The 13474-nt window shown below is 39.6% G+C and overlaps 1 protein-coding gene across 1 annotated transcript in view; it reads left to right on the top strand.

Annotated features, from left to right (window-relative positions):
• The window catches only part of LOC129767582 (uncharacterized), a 149031-nt gene extending 137846 nt beyond the window's left edge, over positions 1-11185 (top strand). The window contains exons 6-7 of the mRNA XM_055768622.1: positions 8870-9398; positions 9532-11185. Of these exons, the coding sequence (XP_055624597.1) occupies positions 8870-9398; positions 9532-9647 (645 nt within the window). The 3' untranslated portion in view covers positions 9648-11185. The remainder of the gene's footprint in view (positions 1-8869; positions 9399-9531) is intronic.
• Positions 11186-13474: the final 2289 nt, after the last annotated feature.

Genomic DNA, 13474 nt, shown 5'->3' with positions numbered 1-13474 from the left:
CTATTCTTGGAAGGGGAAATTTATCTGGTGTAATTTTTTTGTTGAGCTGGCGAAAGTCTACCACTAATCGCCACTTTTTATCTTGTGTATTAGATTTTTTTGGCACTAAAAGTATAGGGGAATTATATGGAGAGGTTGATGGTTGGATGATTCTATTTTCTAACATATTTGATATTTGTTTATTTATTTCTGTTATTTGGGCCTCTGGAGTTCGATAATTTTTTATGTAGACGGGGTTTTTGTCGTTGAGTTGAATGTTTTGTTTATAAAAGTTGTTGGTAGTTAAGAAGTCATCTTTTAAAGCGAATATTTCGTTATAGTTTCTGCAGAGATTTATCAGTTTGTGTTGGGCTTCACGGGGAGTGTTAGTTAGATTTAATTCTTCAGTTAATTTTGGTATACGATTAGGGTTGTTAGTTGTGTTGTGGTTGATTGTAAAATGTGTTAACGGTTGGGTTAGTGGCTTGAAATTTTTGGGTAGAAGTATTTCAGACGTATTGGTATTAATGATTTTAACGAATTGTGTTTTAGAGTTAACTATGGAATTTGCGCAAAATACTCCAGGTTTGATTTCTTGAGAAATTATGACAGTGTCTTCTTTTATATGTGGAATTTTTATTTCTTTGATAATCTGGCATCTGGGGGGGATGACTAGATGATCGTCCCATGTGTCATGGATCGGTACTTCTAGATTAGTCTCATTGAAGAAAAAGGATAGTAACCATGTCTTCAAACACAGATTACATTCATATTTTGTTAAAAAGTCTTTTCCTAGAATGCCGTCAGCTGTAATTGGGAATTGTTTATTCACCAAATGGAATTGGTGTGGAATTTTATTATTTTCTATAAGTAGACTAGTGTTGGTACTACCTATTGTTTCAAGTTTGCCTTCGGTCACGCCGTTTATTATGCATGTATTATTTTTGTTAATTTTCTGGGTACGTTTGATCAAATTTTCCTTTAGGATTGATATATCTGCCCCTGTATCAAGAATAAGAACGCATGGTTGTTCGCACATGCTTAGTTTAAGTATAATAAACATTGAACAAGTAATATTTAGGTTGAAAATATTTGATGTTGATTTCGGTTTTCCTCCTGTTCTTCGTCCGACAACGCGCGGAGGTTCGCAGCCGGGTTTTCGGAGTTTTCCGCAATTCTAATGAAATGTTGCGGTCTGTTGTAATAGTTTTGGCTGCCATTGCCCCTAAAGTTTCTGTTTTGGTTAGGGAAATTCTGTTGATGATATTGGCGATTTTGGTTAAAATTTTGGTTTTGTTGAGGTTGATTATTGAATCTACCACCTCTTCCTCTATAGTTATTAAAATTTCTACCACGATTGTTCTGGTTGAAACGGTTAGGATGCGGGTAGGGCGGTTGTCGCTGCCCGCGATTGTAAATAAGCACATTTGCTGATTTGGTTGTCAGCGATTTATATTTATTGACCTTCTCCACTGCGTCAGCTATGCTGGTGAAGGCTCCCGCACGTAATATAGTTTTTAATTCAGGGTTATCAATGCCTTCAATGAGGGCATCGATTCCTGCTTGGCAAGCGAGTTTTGCTGCTCGTTGCGGTGGTGTCTCTTCCTTGATGTGTAAGTCGATGAGTTGTTCGGTCAGCTCTTCAACTTCCTTACATAATTCGTCTGCTGACTGTTTTTTTATAGACTTCAACTTCGCTAATATGCTGTCGGCGCTAGTCTTTGATATACATGTAGTTTTTAAATTTGTTAGCAGTGAAGGTATATCCACGCTATTATTAATTGCTCTTCGGGCCTTTTTGTCGAGCCTGGTCAGTAGGAATTGATATACCAACGCTTTGTTTGCGCTGGGGGAGATCTCATTTAGTAGTGTGGCTGCACTGATGAACATATCGAGTCCATCAGGTGAGCCGTCGTAGATTGGCACCATTGCGGCTGCCTCTTTGTAATCGAATTTGGACATTTTCGGTTTTTGTATTCCAACAACGAACAATATCGCAAGAGCTACTTCTTTGAAAGATTTTTGTTTAATGATAATGTTTATTTTATTTCTAATATCTTGATATATTAGATTAGCATTTTCGGCAAGCAATAACGATTCTTCAGCCTCTTTATTGTGTACGAGAGGGTCTACTATTGTTTTAATATCTTCAGCTAATTTTTCAGCTTCTGCGAGCTTGGTTCTCAATGTAGCTTTTCTTAACTTTTTAGCTTGCTCGGATCGCAGTGATTTTGCAATTACTTGTAATTTCTGTATTTTGTTTTCTATTAAACTTGCCATTAAATTAAAGGCGAAATTTTTTTATTTCTGTTTTTGTTGATGTCTACAACAAGTAGTCTTACAGCTTAGCACATATTTTACATGAACATTTTGTGTTTTTTTTTTTTTCATTAACAATTTTTACTTCAAAAATTTTTTTTTCATATTTTACATCTTATAATTGACTTACCATCTCTGTCGGCGGTATCCTACTACAGTATCAGTAAGGCTGAGCTTTGTGAAAGGTGTCACATAGATGGTTGCTCCATGGATGTCTTCAATTTTGATATTGAAACCTCTTTTCGGCTGCTTCGGGTGTTGCTTCCTATATTGCCGCCATCCGATTTTTTCCACTAATGCGATGTGTTCCGCTTGGGCCTCCGCCTGGGCCAAGATGTCCTTGATGTTCTCGTTCCACATGTTTAGTTTTTCCAATGGTCACTAGTTCGTGTAATGAGTTTCTATTGGTTCGTTCACATGGGTGGTTAGCACAGTTCCGTTTATTAGTTCACTTTGGTCTAGTTGGCACGTCTTCGTTGATTAGTTCACTTTGTTCAAATTTTGAAAAAAAAAATAGTTCACTTCTGCCCTTTATACCTGGTTGAGCTGTGCCGCTCTCACTGCTCGGGAGGCTACTCTCTCCGAGTGATTCTTATAAAACGTGTGCATTAACCGCACAACACCGTAACCTAACGCAGCACCAGCAAGGATGCATAAAGCAATCGTTTGCGGTGAACTCGACACTGGGGCGCTCGACACTATCTCGTCTGCCGAGAAAAAGCCCATTTTTGAACGTTCACTGTTTCGTCAAAACAAAAAAATTGTTTGGTTTCACTCATAGCCGAAGATTCAGGCTAAAGTCTCGGTCGCCATGTGGAGGTTCAACCCGATGTAGTATACAATTTCTATCACTTTGGGGGCATTTGTGATATTATTCGGAATGAAAGAACTCAGGCACATTCCACTAATATAAATATCACTATATTCTTAGTTCCGTCCTCGCGTGCATTCGACACTTGTTAACTTGATTGGTTGGAAATGTAAAAGACCTCTTGCTTGCATTCGACATGTACTTTTTATAATGCTTAAACTAAAACTCTACACAAGGTAGCTTCTATTCTAGAGGAGGAGGAGCCAGCAAGGAAATATGTGAGCGCGTTCGATTGGTTCGAACGGGTCAATACGGAGAACAAAAGGGTAGTGGTTATTTCTGTGTGTTGTCATTTCACACTTGGTTGAAGTGGGTTAGTTCTGCATAATGTTACGCTGCAAGGGTGAGTGGTTGTTATTTAATATTATCGTATGCAGCTGTGAGCTAGTGACATAAAAATGCATTTGGCCTACAAACATGTATGACGATAATTTATGGCGTGGGAATGAATTTGTGGGAATAGGATCGTTGGGATTTTATGACAAGTGGGAAAGGATAATGGTAATAGGTTATCCCGCTACACTTTAGATATTGTGTACTCCAGTTGGTCGTTCCAATTTAGTTTGGTCAAGTAAGAAAATGTCCACGATTATCCACGGTGAGGGGGGAGGGGGTATAAACTGAGTCCACGTGAACAGGAATTTTTTTTTTGAATACAACCACCTATACATTCAAAATTAAATTAAAAACACACATTCAATAATTCTCTGTATTTATCATTAAACAGATTGAGCCGCCTGAGAGGGATGCCCAGTCAAACGTTCATATATTTTTTCTCATATCATTGATCCTCTTCAGTGAAATCTGTATTATAAAAGTATCTGACGTGAATAACCAAACTATTTCCTATGATCGAACTTTTATAGTTACGGGGTATGCATAGATCCTCATTAGGGTGGCAGCGGAAACGGTCATGTCAAATTTTAAAAACCGACCATGTACAGTTTGTTTATTGGCCCAAAAAATTACGTTTGCAAAGTTTCAGCTCAATCGGACATGATTTAGGGGTGCCTCGAAGCGCTTAATGTTTTGATTTTTTGATCCTCGAAAATCATCCAAGGGGGGAGTAAAGGAAGTTTGAAAAATCGAATTTTTTTTCGATGCCAAATTTCGAGATAACACCAGATCTCGACGTTTTATGCAGTTTTGAGTCATTTGGCATCAAAAAGCGCTTTGAGGCACCCCTAAATCATGCCCGATTGAGCTGAAACTTTGCACAGGTCATTATTTTGGGCCAATAAACAAATTGTACATGGTCGGTTTTTGAAATTCGATGATGAATTTATTTCCATACATCCATTGGCACCCTTATCCTCATATACCAGAACTATAAAAAGTATACGATTCCATAATGGTTGAGATTTGATGACATGCGTAAATGATTTTTAATCAAATATAATTTTTTATACATTTTGTAATATCTCGAGAACAGTTAGTCTTAGGATAATAATGTCTGTCTAATTTTTCATACATAATTTGCGTGTGAAATCATTTTTCCAGAGTATTTTCATTTCATCAATTTCTAGGAATGAATATTTACCTTTGCATGACATTATCCATGCATCACTAGTCGTCATCTTAAAACAATTGAGCCAGTGTTCTGATAAAAATATACATGCAATTAGTTAGCTGATTCGGAATATTTTAGTAGGTGTTAGAGGATCATATTTGATGAAAAAATCCTACGCATATACTACGCATCAACTCTCAACAAGGATATTGTGAACTTTTCTTGGGCCTAATTTTATGTCTTGAACTGACTCTCATTTAGAAAGCACGCTACTTAGAATATTTATACATTTCATTCGAAAGATGAGGAAATTTTGCGTAGAATGCTACTTAGACACTCAATGCAGAATGGTCAATAAGCAGTTGAAAAAATATAAATATTGAAAATATTTTAATACGCTATTAGCACTCTCTGAAAATTCCCCGAACTATTGCGGAAAAGGTTTCGTATTACGCTGGCGACTAAAAGTGAATCGAGTGTGTAAATGAACCGACATTCCCTGTGACTGATCGTATTCCGAAGTGGGCAAAGAACTACACTCGACAAAAAATAGAGCAACAAAATGCTACATCGAAAGATTTAAGTGATTTCAAAAATCACTTAAATCTTTCGATGTCGCAACGTTGTGGCTCTGTTATAAAATAATTCATTCGTCAAAGCAACAAATGGACCTTGAATAAAATATTTTCAAGTTTGCGATGGGCAGATTTGACTATCGATTTGCTGTGAGTTCATTATTTCATGAAATATTCTCAATTTAAAATTAAAGGAGAATTTACCAAAAACGCTTTATCTTTTCTTGAAATTCTTTTTAATTGATAAAAAATTAATCTATGTATTAGGCTGTCAAAAAAGTCCTGCGGTATTTTTTTTTTATTTTCATATGTTCATAAAATTAGTTACAATCATCTGTTTTAAGTCAAATATGCGCCGTTTTGTTCGATGACTTGTTCCCAACGAGATGCCAACTTCATAATACCCCTGTTATAGAAGCTCGCTTCCTTATTGGCAAAAAACTCGGATAGCCAATTTTCACAGGCCTCTTTTGTGGCTAACTTCTGACTACCTAGCTCGTTCGCCATGGACATAAACAGGTGGTAGTCACTTGGTGCAAGGTCCGGACTATACGGCGGATGCAAAAGAACCTCCCATCCGAGCTCCCGGAGCTTCTGGCGCGTCACCAAAGAAGTGTGTGGCCTGGCGTTGTCCTGATGGAAGACAATGCGGCCTCTGTTTATCAAAGATGGCCTCTTCTTCATGAGTGCTACCTTCAAGCGGTCCAGTTGTTGGCAGTACAGGTCCGAATTGAGCGTTTGGCCATAGTGAAGCAGCTCATAATAGATTATTCCTTGACAATCCCACCAAACACACAGCAGAACCTTCCTGGCCGTTAATGAGGGCTTGGACATGAGTCGAGAGAATGTGCGAATAAAGTCCCGACTCAAGTCCAGACTTTTGAACCATGGTTTGAGGCTAACCTTAGGGATAATCGAGTGAAGCCACCAGCCCAATTCATCTTCGTTCCACTTACGTTGTCAGTTAGCGATGGTATTTTTACGAACTAAAGAATAAAATTCATTGAAGGCGATTTGACGCTGATAAATATCGCCTTCAATTGCACCTACCTTTGCTAATGAGTCAGCCCTCTCATTACCCCGCATTGAGCAATGTGAAGGGACCCAGACAAAGGTAATGACATAACAGCGTCCGGATAAAGCACTCAAAATTTCTCGTATTCTCTTAAGGAAATACGGCGAGTGCTTTTCCGGCCTCACTGAACGGATAGCTTCGACAGAGCTAAGACTATCCGTTACAATGTAATAGTGTTCAACAGGTCGTGAGGCGACGCTGTCCAGCGCCCAGTGTATCGCTGCCAATTCGGCAATATACACTGAGCAAGGATTCTGAAGCCTGTGGGAGGTGCTGAAAATTTTGTTGAACACTTCAAATTCTGTGGACTCATTCATAAAGGACCCATCAGTAAAGTACATATTATCACAATTGATTTGCCCATACTGGGCATTGAAGATTGCTGCAACGATCCCCGATTGATGATATTCTCTGGAATTCCATGGATTTTTTCCTTCATGAACAGATCAAAATGTACAGAGGAATTGATGTAGTCAGGAAAACAAACACGGTTGGCAATATACGAAGAAGGATCAACCTGCATGGAGATGAATTCATGATATGAAGTCACGAGTCCAGAATGAAAATTTAGCTCGATCAGCTGCTCAAAATTTCCGATCACCAATGGGTTCATAACCTTACATCGGATGAGAAACCGAAGAGATAATAAATTGAAGCGATCTTTTAGTGGAAGTACGCCTGCCAAAACCTCGATACTCATGGTTTGCGTTGAGGGCATACATCCCAATGAAATACGGAGTCAAAAATACGAAATTCGCTCGAGTTTAATGAGGTGTGTTTTAGCAGCTGGTTGAAAATATAAACTGCCATACTCTATCACTGAGAGAATAGTTGTTCGATACAACATTATAAGATCTTCGGAGTGGGCTCCCCACCAGGTGACGGTAATTGTACGGAGACAGTTTATTCTTTGTTGACATTTTTACTCAGATACCTAATATGGGCACCCCAAGTATATTTGGAGTCAAGCCAGACATCAAGATAATTTCCATAATATTTTCTTTGACGTTTCTCGTGACAAACCTCCCACGAAATTTCGCCAATAAGCATGTTTTTTCCCTTTGATCAAGTTTTTAAATTGATTTTCAAGGTCCAAATACGATTGAAAATTTTCAATGGTTCCACGTTTCCGAAAAGCTTTAAATGCGTTCGATTTATCCTGATAAAGCTTGGAACATTGGCTATCCCATCATGGATTGGGAGACCTTCGACGAATAGTGGAACTTGGGATGGGTTTCGTTTGAGCGCGAACTGCTTCCTTGATCAAACGAGAAAGGAAGTTATATTCCTCCAATGGAGGTACACCATCTCTGGAATTGATGGCTAGAGCAATAGCATCCGCATATTTTTTCCAGTCAATGTGTCTTGTGGGGTCATATGCCATGTTTATAGATTCAGAAAAATTCGACCCAATGGTGATGGAAATTATGATTGACGACTGACAGTATAGAACGCAGTCGGACCATCACCAGGTAGTGATCTGAATCGATGTTGGGGCACAATAGGTTCTGGCCTCTCCTGATATCTGAGAAGTGCCGACCATCGATCAAAACGTGGTTGTGTATCCGTTTGCTGAGGTGATGTGCTGGTGTATAAATTGGAGGCTGTGCTGGAAGGAAGTGGTACGTGGAAAATCCTGGAGGCAGCGGAATCGATAAGTCTCAGGCCGTTCGTTGGTTCTCGGATGGGCGCTGAATCTACCAATTATCAGTCTGAACTATTCGTCTTTACCAACCTGAGCATGATCACTGATGATGGTTATGATGTAGTGTTTTGGGCAGCGTATTCACGCTCTAGATGCGAGTAGAATCCTTCTTTATCGTCAGATGATGCTGATATTTGAGAAGGGGATTCGCATCATCAATCTGTTGACCAGTCTACCGCCCTTTTTTGCATCTCCCCCATCAGGCCTGCCCCAACCCCCTGTACCGCCGGAGGACCATCGTGCACAGCTCTATTTAGACTGTTTAGAAACGGACGCATTGCAAGTACACAAAGTACCGATGGTACGCTGTCCAGTTGTTTACCACCCAAATGCGACAGTGAGCACTTCATTTTGCGTTGATTGTATTTTATTTCCAACGTTCACATCCAATTTTCAGAAAAAAGCAACCCTCTGTTTCGATGAATAGATATTAGAGTGTCCGCGAAACTGGTCATGTCAGATTTCAAAAACCGGTCATGTACATTTGGTTTATTGGCCCAACAAAAATGACCTATGCAAAATTTCAGCTCAATAGGACATGGTTTAGGGGTGCCTCGAAACGCTCAAACTTTCTCAAACGGTTCACTAGGTCAAAAGTCATGACTTTTTTAAAGTAATTTTTGGAAAAAAGGAAAATTTGATTTTTCGGACATTCTTCATAAAAAAAAACTCTTCATTATCGTCGTAATTCATCAAAGTAAACTTCCAAACAGCTTCTACAAAAAGTTTTGCTAAAAAGTTATCAATGCTATTGTAATAATTATGATTACGCAATTCTGTGACACGTTTCAGCATAAATAATCCAGAATTTTTACACTAATTTTAATTTTTTTAGTGCCGCTCGAGTGGAATATGCATCAGTTGGTTCTTCGTGTGCGATGGCCGCCCAGACTGCAGTGACGCTTCGGACGAGGAGTGCAATTTCTCGCTGAAATCAAACACCACCAACTGTCCGACCCTTTCGTACCGCTGCGAGCAGAGCGGCCGATGCATCTCGAGGGCCGGAATCTGCGACGGGAAGACTCAGTGTCCCCACGGTGAGGACGAACAAGGTTGCGACTTCCGGAAGGCGCGCAGATGTCCCGATCATACGTTCATGTGCCGAAGTGGCGAGTGTCTGCCGGAGTACGAATACTGCAACGCGATCATTTCCTGCCGGGATGGAAGTGACGAACCACCGCATCTCTGTGGCTCCCGAACGGTCCCCAACTTTTTCGCGAGGTTACTCTCGAGCCCCAGCAGTCGCAGCCGGAACTATTGTCCAATGCGGTGCGGCAATGGAAACTGCCGTTCGACAGCCATCGTTTGCTCGGGACGGGATGGCTGTGGAGATGGATCGGACGAGGAGGGTTGCTCGGTTTGCCGTGAGTATCGATTCCCGATTGTGGTTAATGTAAAAAATTCATCACCAGAAGGCCAGAGTACATTCGCATGTGCTATAGAATCGTTACACTTTAATGATTTATTGATCAGCGGATAATTGACTGTCTATTGTAGGTTGTCCGGCGCCGGCCCACGAGGGAGCTGCGTCCCCCCTTCTAGTAGGAGTCATCAGCAGCAAATCCAAGCAGCGAAGTCGAACAGGCCGCATCACTAGCAACTGGAAGCAGTAACGTTCTGGGCTCATCTCCGTTTGAGTTTTAATTTGCATTCCAAAAAATCCTCACCGAAACAACATACACGTTTAGTTTCCCCTTATTCGAGATAAGTAACAGTCTGCTTTTAGAATAGATCGGAAATGTCGTACTAGTTTACTTAGAATACACCCACGATAACCAGCTCATGCGGAGTAGTATGCAATATAGCGCGACCTTCGCCGTTCCATCACTTATCGCTAGCCGCTCGAATGTCGTCTGTTCTGATTGGGACAGCAAAAAAATAAAAGTTTGCTAGCTTGTACCAACAATTTTACGCACACGATGATAACCGGCAGACGGTTCTTGGTGCTCCAGTTTGCACATGCCAATGCTTATCCTTCGGCATTGATATGCATGTTCCTCGTATGACTTACAACAGCGAACCGCATATATTTATAGACCAGTAGGAATAACATTTTGTATATATACTGATTACAATAATAGATAGCCTTGTCAGCACTATTTAGCAACATATTTATGATATCGGAGCGAAACGATGCCTGCAGTTCGCGCATATTATTTTTGCACAACCCAAAAAGGGATAACCCGAGAGTATTTGAATTCTATCATGAAAAAACCCAAAAATCGGCTTGAATTCTTATACACACAATTAGGTCCATAGACATGAACGAAAATTTCACAAACATATTGAGTTCGGGAAAAATTATTTTTTGGATAAACATTCTCATTTGAGTAGAAACATGACAATGACGATCCCTCCATTAAAATTATCGTCTTTCACATTTGATAATTGTTTATCCATTCCAGCTTCGCCCTTTTCCATACATGCCTTCACCATTTTATGTAAGACTTTACAGACTTAGAGTAGACTGTAATTGATTTTGTTAGCAAGTAGCAAAAAAAACTTTATCAGTAAACTGACTGAGAAACAAGTAAACGTCCAGTGGCTCACACATTTTAGCATTTCTTTGAATCATGCACTACACAAAGTAAAAGCCACTTCAACTTTTATAAAATGAAAGTGCGCGAGCTCTAGTAGCACACATGAAAAAACAAGGTTAAGTGTAAGGATACATAAATCGATACGCTAGTGGCACAAAGTAAGTGACGTGCATCACATCAGGAGGGGTAAATTAAAATTTATTTATTTAAAACATGCGGTGCACGCGAAACGAGAATTACTACACACGGGAAGAGAAACACAGCACATGAAACACTCACCACTTGTAACCTTGAGAAGTATGAAGGAAATTATTGGAAGCCTTGTACAGGGAGTGCTGGCGTGTGAATCGGGTGTCACCAAGAAGCACTCACTGAATAATGCATTTCAATGATTTGGAAAGGTAATTCTAGCGAGCTGTCTTACCGGCCGCTTTCTTAAATCCAGCGGGTAGGCAAGCAAGCATTACTAATGCCGTACACTTAACACAAATACAAATCATACCCATGTATAAACTACTGTTTTATAACACTTTTACATTTTAAGAAAAACTAATTGGTAGAGAAGTTTTTAATGAAAATATATACATGTAAGGAAGTATCTTTATGCTTTATATAGGATGTCTCGAGATCACTTCCGCGAGTGCGTATCACAGCCGCTGGGTTCAACTCGGCCGAGCTCAATCAGCCATAATAACTGGAAGATTGCACTCGCTTGCCACTTGTCGGAGTGGCACTTTCGCGTTGGCCTCATTGATGTTTATTAGATTTGAATATAAATGACCGGCCGGAAAGATCTTGGTTTTGCTTGCGACGCATACAGAGGATTACTTATCAAAAGACCGATAGTCGTTCGAATGGGACACAACGAATTTTGGATGAGTTGGGAGAAATGGGGCGCGATGATTTTGAGTGGTCTGCAGATGATATATTGTCGCCAAAACGATAGTACACTTCACCTGAAAAATACAAGAATGAGAGAATCACATTCGCTGTGTTTCTCCAAACTAGTGAATATTGAAGAATGTGATCCCTGGCGATCGATACCATTTTTAGGACTGAAAAAATATTTGCAAATGAACTGAAGCTATCAATTGTACATACTGATACTCGAGATTCTAGAAAACATGATACCGAAGAATTTATTTTCAGCGTAAAGCATCACATTGTGTTGCTGTTCATTCAGCTTATACCAAAATATAAAAACTAGTGCCGATATTAACTGTTAATGGACTCACCCGCAGACTGGGGCCTATCTGGAATGACGCTGTCAATTGTAGTAGAAACCGATCAAGATTGTCAATTGAAACCGATGCTCACGATGTTACATTGCAAATTCTCTCTCCATTTATACGACTACATGTCACCTGCAGGTAATCGAAACATTTATTTTAAGTGCACCCGTGGCCGAGTGGTTAGCGTCTTACATTATCATGCCGGGTGTTCGGGTTCGATTCCCGTTCTGCCCGGGGGATTTTTCGTCAAAGAAATTTCCTTCGACTTGCACTGTAGTCACGCGTATTCTAGAGCTTGTCCCTCGGAATACATTCAAGGCGTATTATTTGGCTTAAGAAATCTCAACAAAGTATTTATAAATGACGTTAATTAATGCATAGAGTACTACGGGGCAAAGGTGCGAACCTAACGGTTGTTGTCCAATGGGGAGGAGGGGACGATGATGTTTTATGGGTGGAGATGAGTGAGTGTTCTGGTCGAACATACCATGTGGAAATTTTTGGAAGGGAGGAGACTGACAATATAAGATATCTGAAAATATCCAACATTTTAAACAGAATTAGTTTTTATTAACAAACTAGCTGACCCGGCGAACTTCGTCCCACCCACAATTGATATGTTGATAGAAATCATTTCGAACACTCAAGTTTCCACAGAAAATATTTTTATGTACATAATCTATACTCGCGGTATATAATTGTCTTTTTTGACATATAAACCTGATGCAGACTAAGAAGCATCAATCTATATACTGACTGTTCAAATGCGTTGCTCCGTTCTTGAGTTAAATCGTGAGGAACCAAATCATTTTTATTAAAATAGATCAAGTTCATAAATACATAGTTACCTTCACTTGATTTATTTGAAACTCATTGTTGAAAAAAAATATTTATTTGAAGTTCATTGTGAAAACATAAGCATAAACGCAACATAACCGTTATTGAGTTGAATGCATGGTGAAAATAAAAACATTTTTGATTTGAAATTAATTTTGAATTATTTTTAAGCAATTGTTTATTTTTCTTCCTTATCTTGGATTTCGGTTCTGAGGATTCCGACGCTTTGCCTTGGAGCGCTGTTGTGGGGTTTGAAGAGACAGACGATGCTTCCTCATGAAGCTAAAATCCCAATCTCTTCCTGCCAGTTTTGCAACTTGGTTGAATTCGTGCTGGAGGTTGTTGGCTTCCGCAAAATCAAACGCCAGACGACGTAAATCTTTGAGAGTCATACCATAGAAAGCTTCGTCTAGTGCTCTGCAGTGGTCCGCCAGATCCTCAGACTGCTCACTCGTAAATGCTTGTCTGAACCGCCCTAAGATTCAAATCATAAATCACTCACTGATATGAGCCTCTTCCTCAGAGCTGATTCAGAAATATCGAGGTCTGCCGCAATCCGACGCTTCGAGACTCTCTTCTGAAGCCTCTGTCGTGCCATTTGAGCATTTCAAGAGTGCATTTCTTCAAATCAGTTTTCTTCTTGTGTGTTCCGTTGAAAATTTGGTTGAAAACATTTTATATATTTTTTTTCAGAACAAAAGTTTGGTGCGAATTTTGCCCCACAAGCAATTTTTGAACTGAATTTGAATGAATTTTTAAAAAAAGCTCTTGAACTTTTTCACTAAAGCGAATACGCACTAGATAGAATGACGGTTTTCTTGACAGTGTAGT

Source organism: Toxorhynchites rutilus, chromosome 2, assembly GCF_029784135.1.
Source record: "Toxorhynchites rutilus septentrionalis strain SRP chromosome 2, ASM2978413v1, whole genome shotgun sequence".
NCBI lineage: Eukaryota > Metazoa > Arthropoda > Insecta > Diptera > Culicidae > Toxorhynchites > Toxorhynchites rutilus.
Note: the sequence above shows the minus strand (reverse complement) of the source record. Positions and strands in the feature narration are given on the sequence as shown.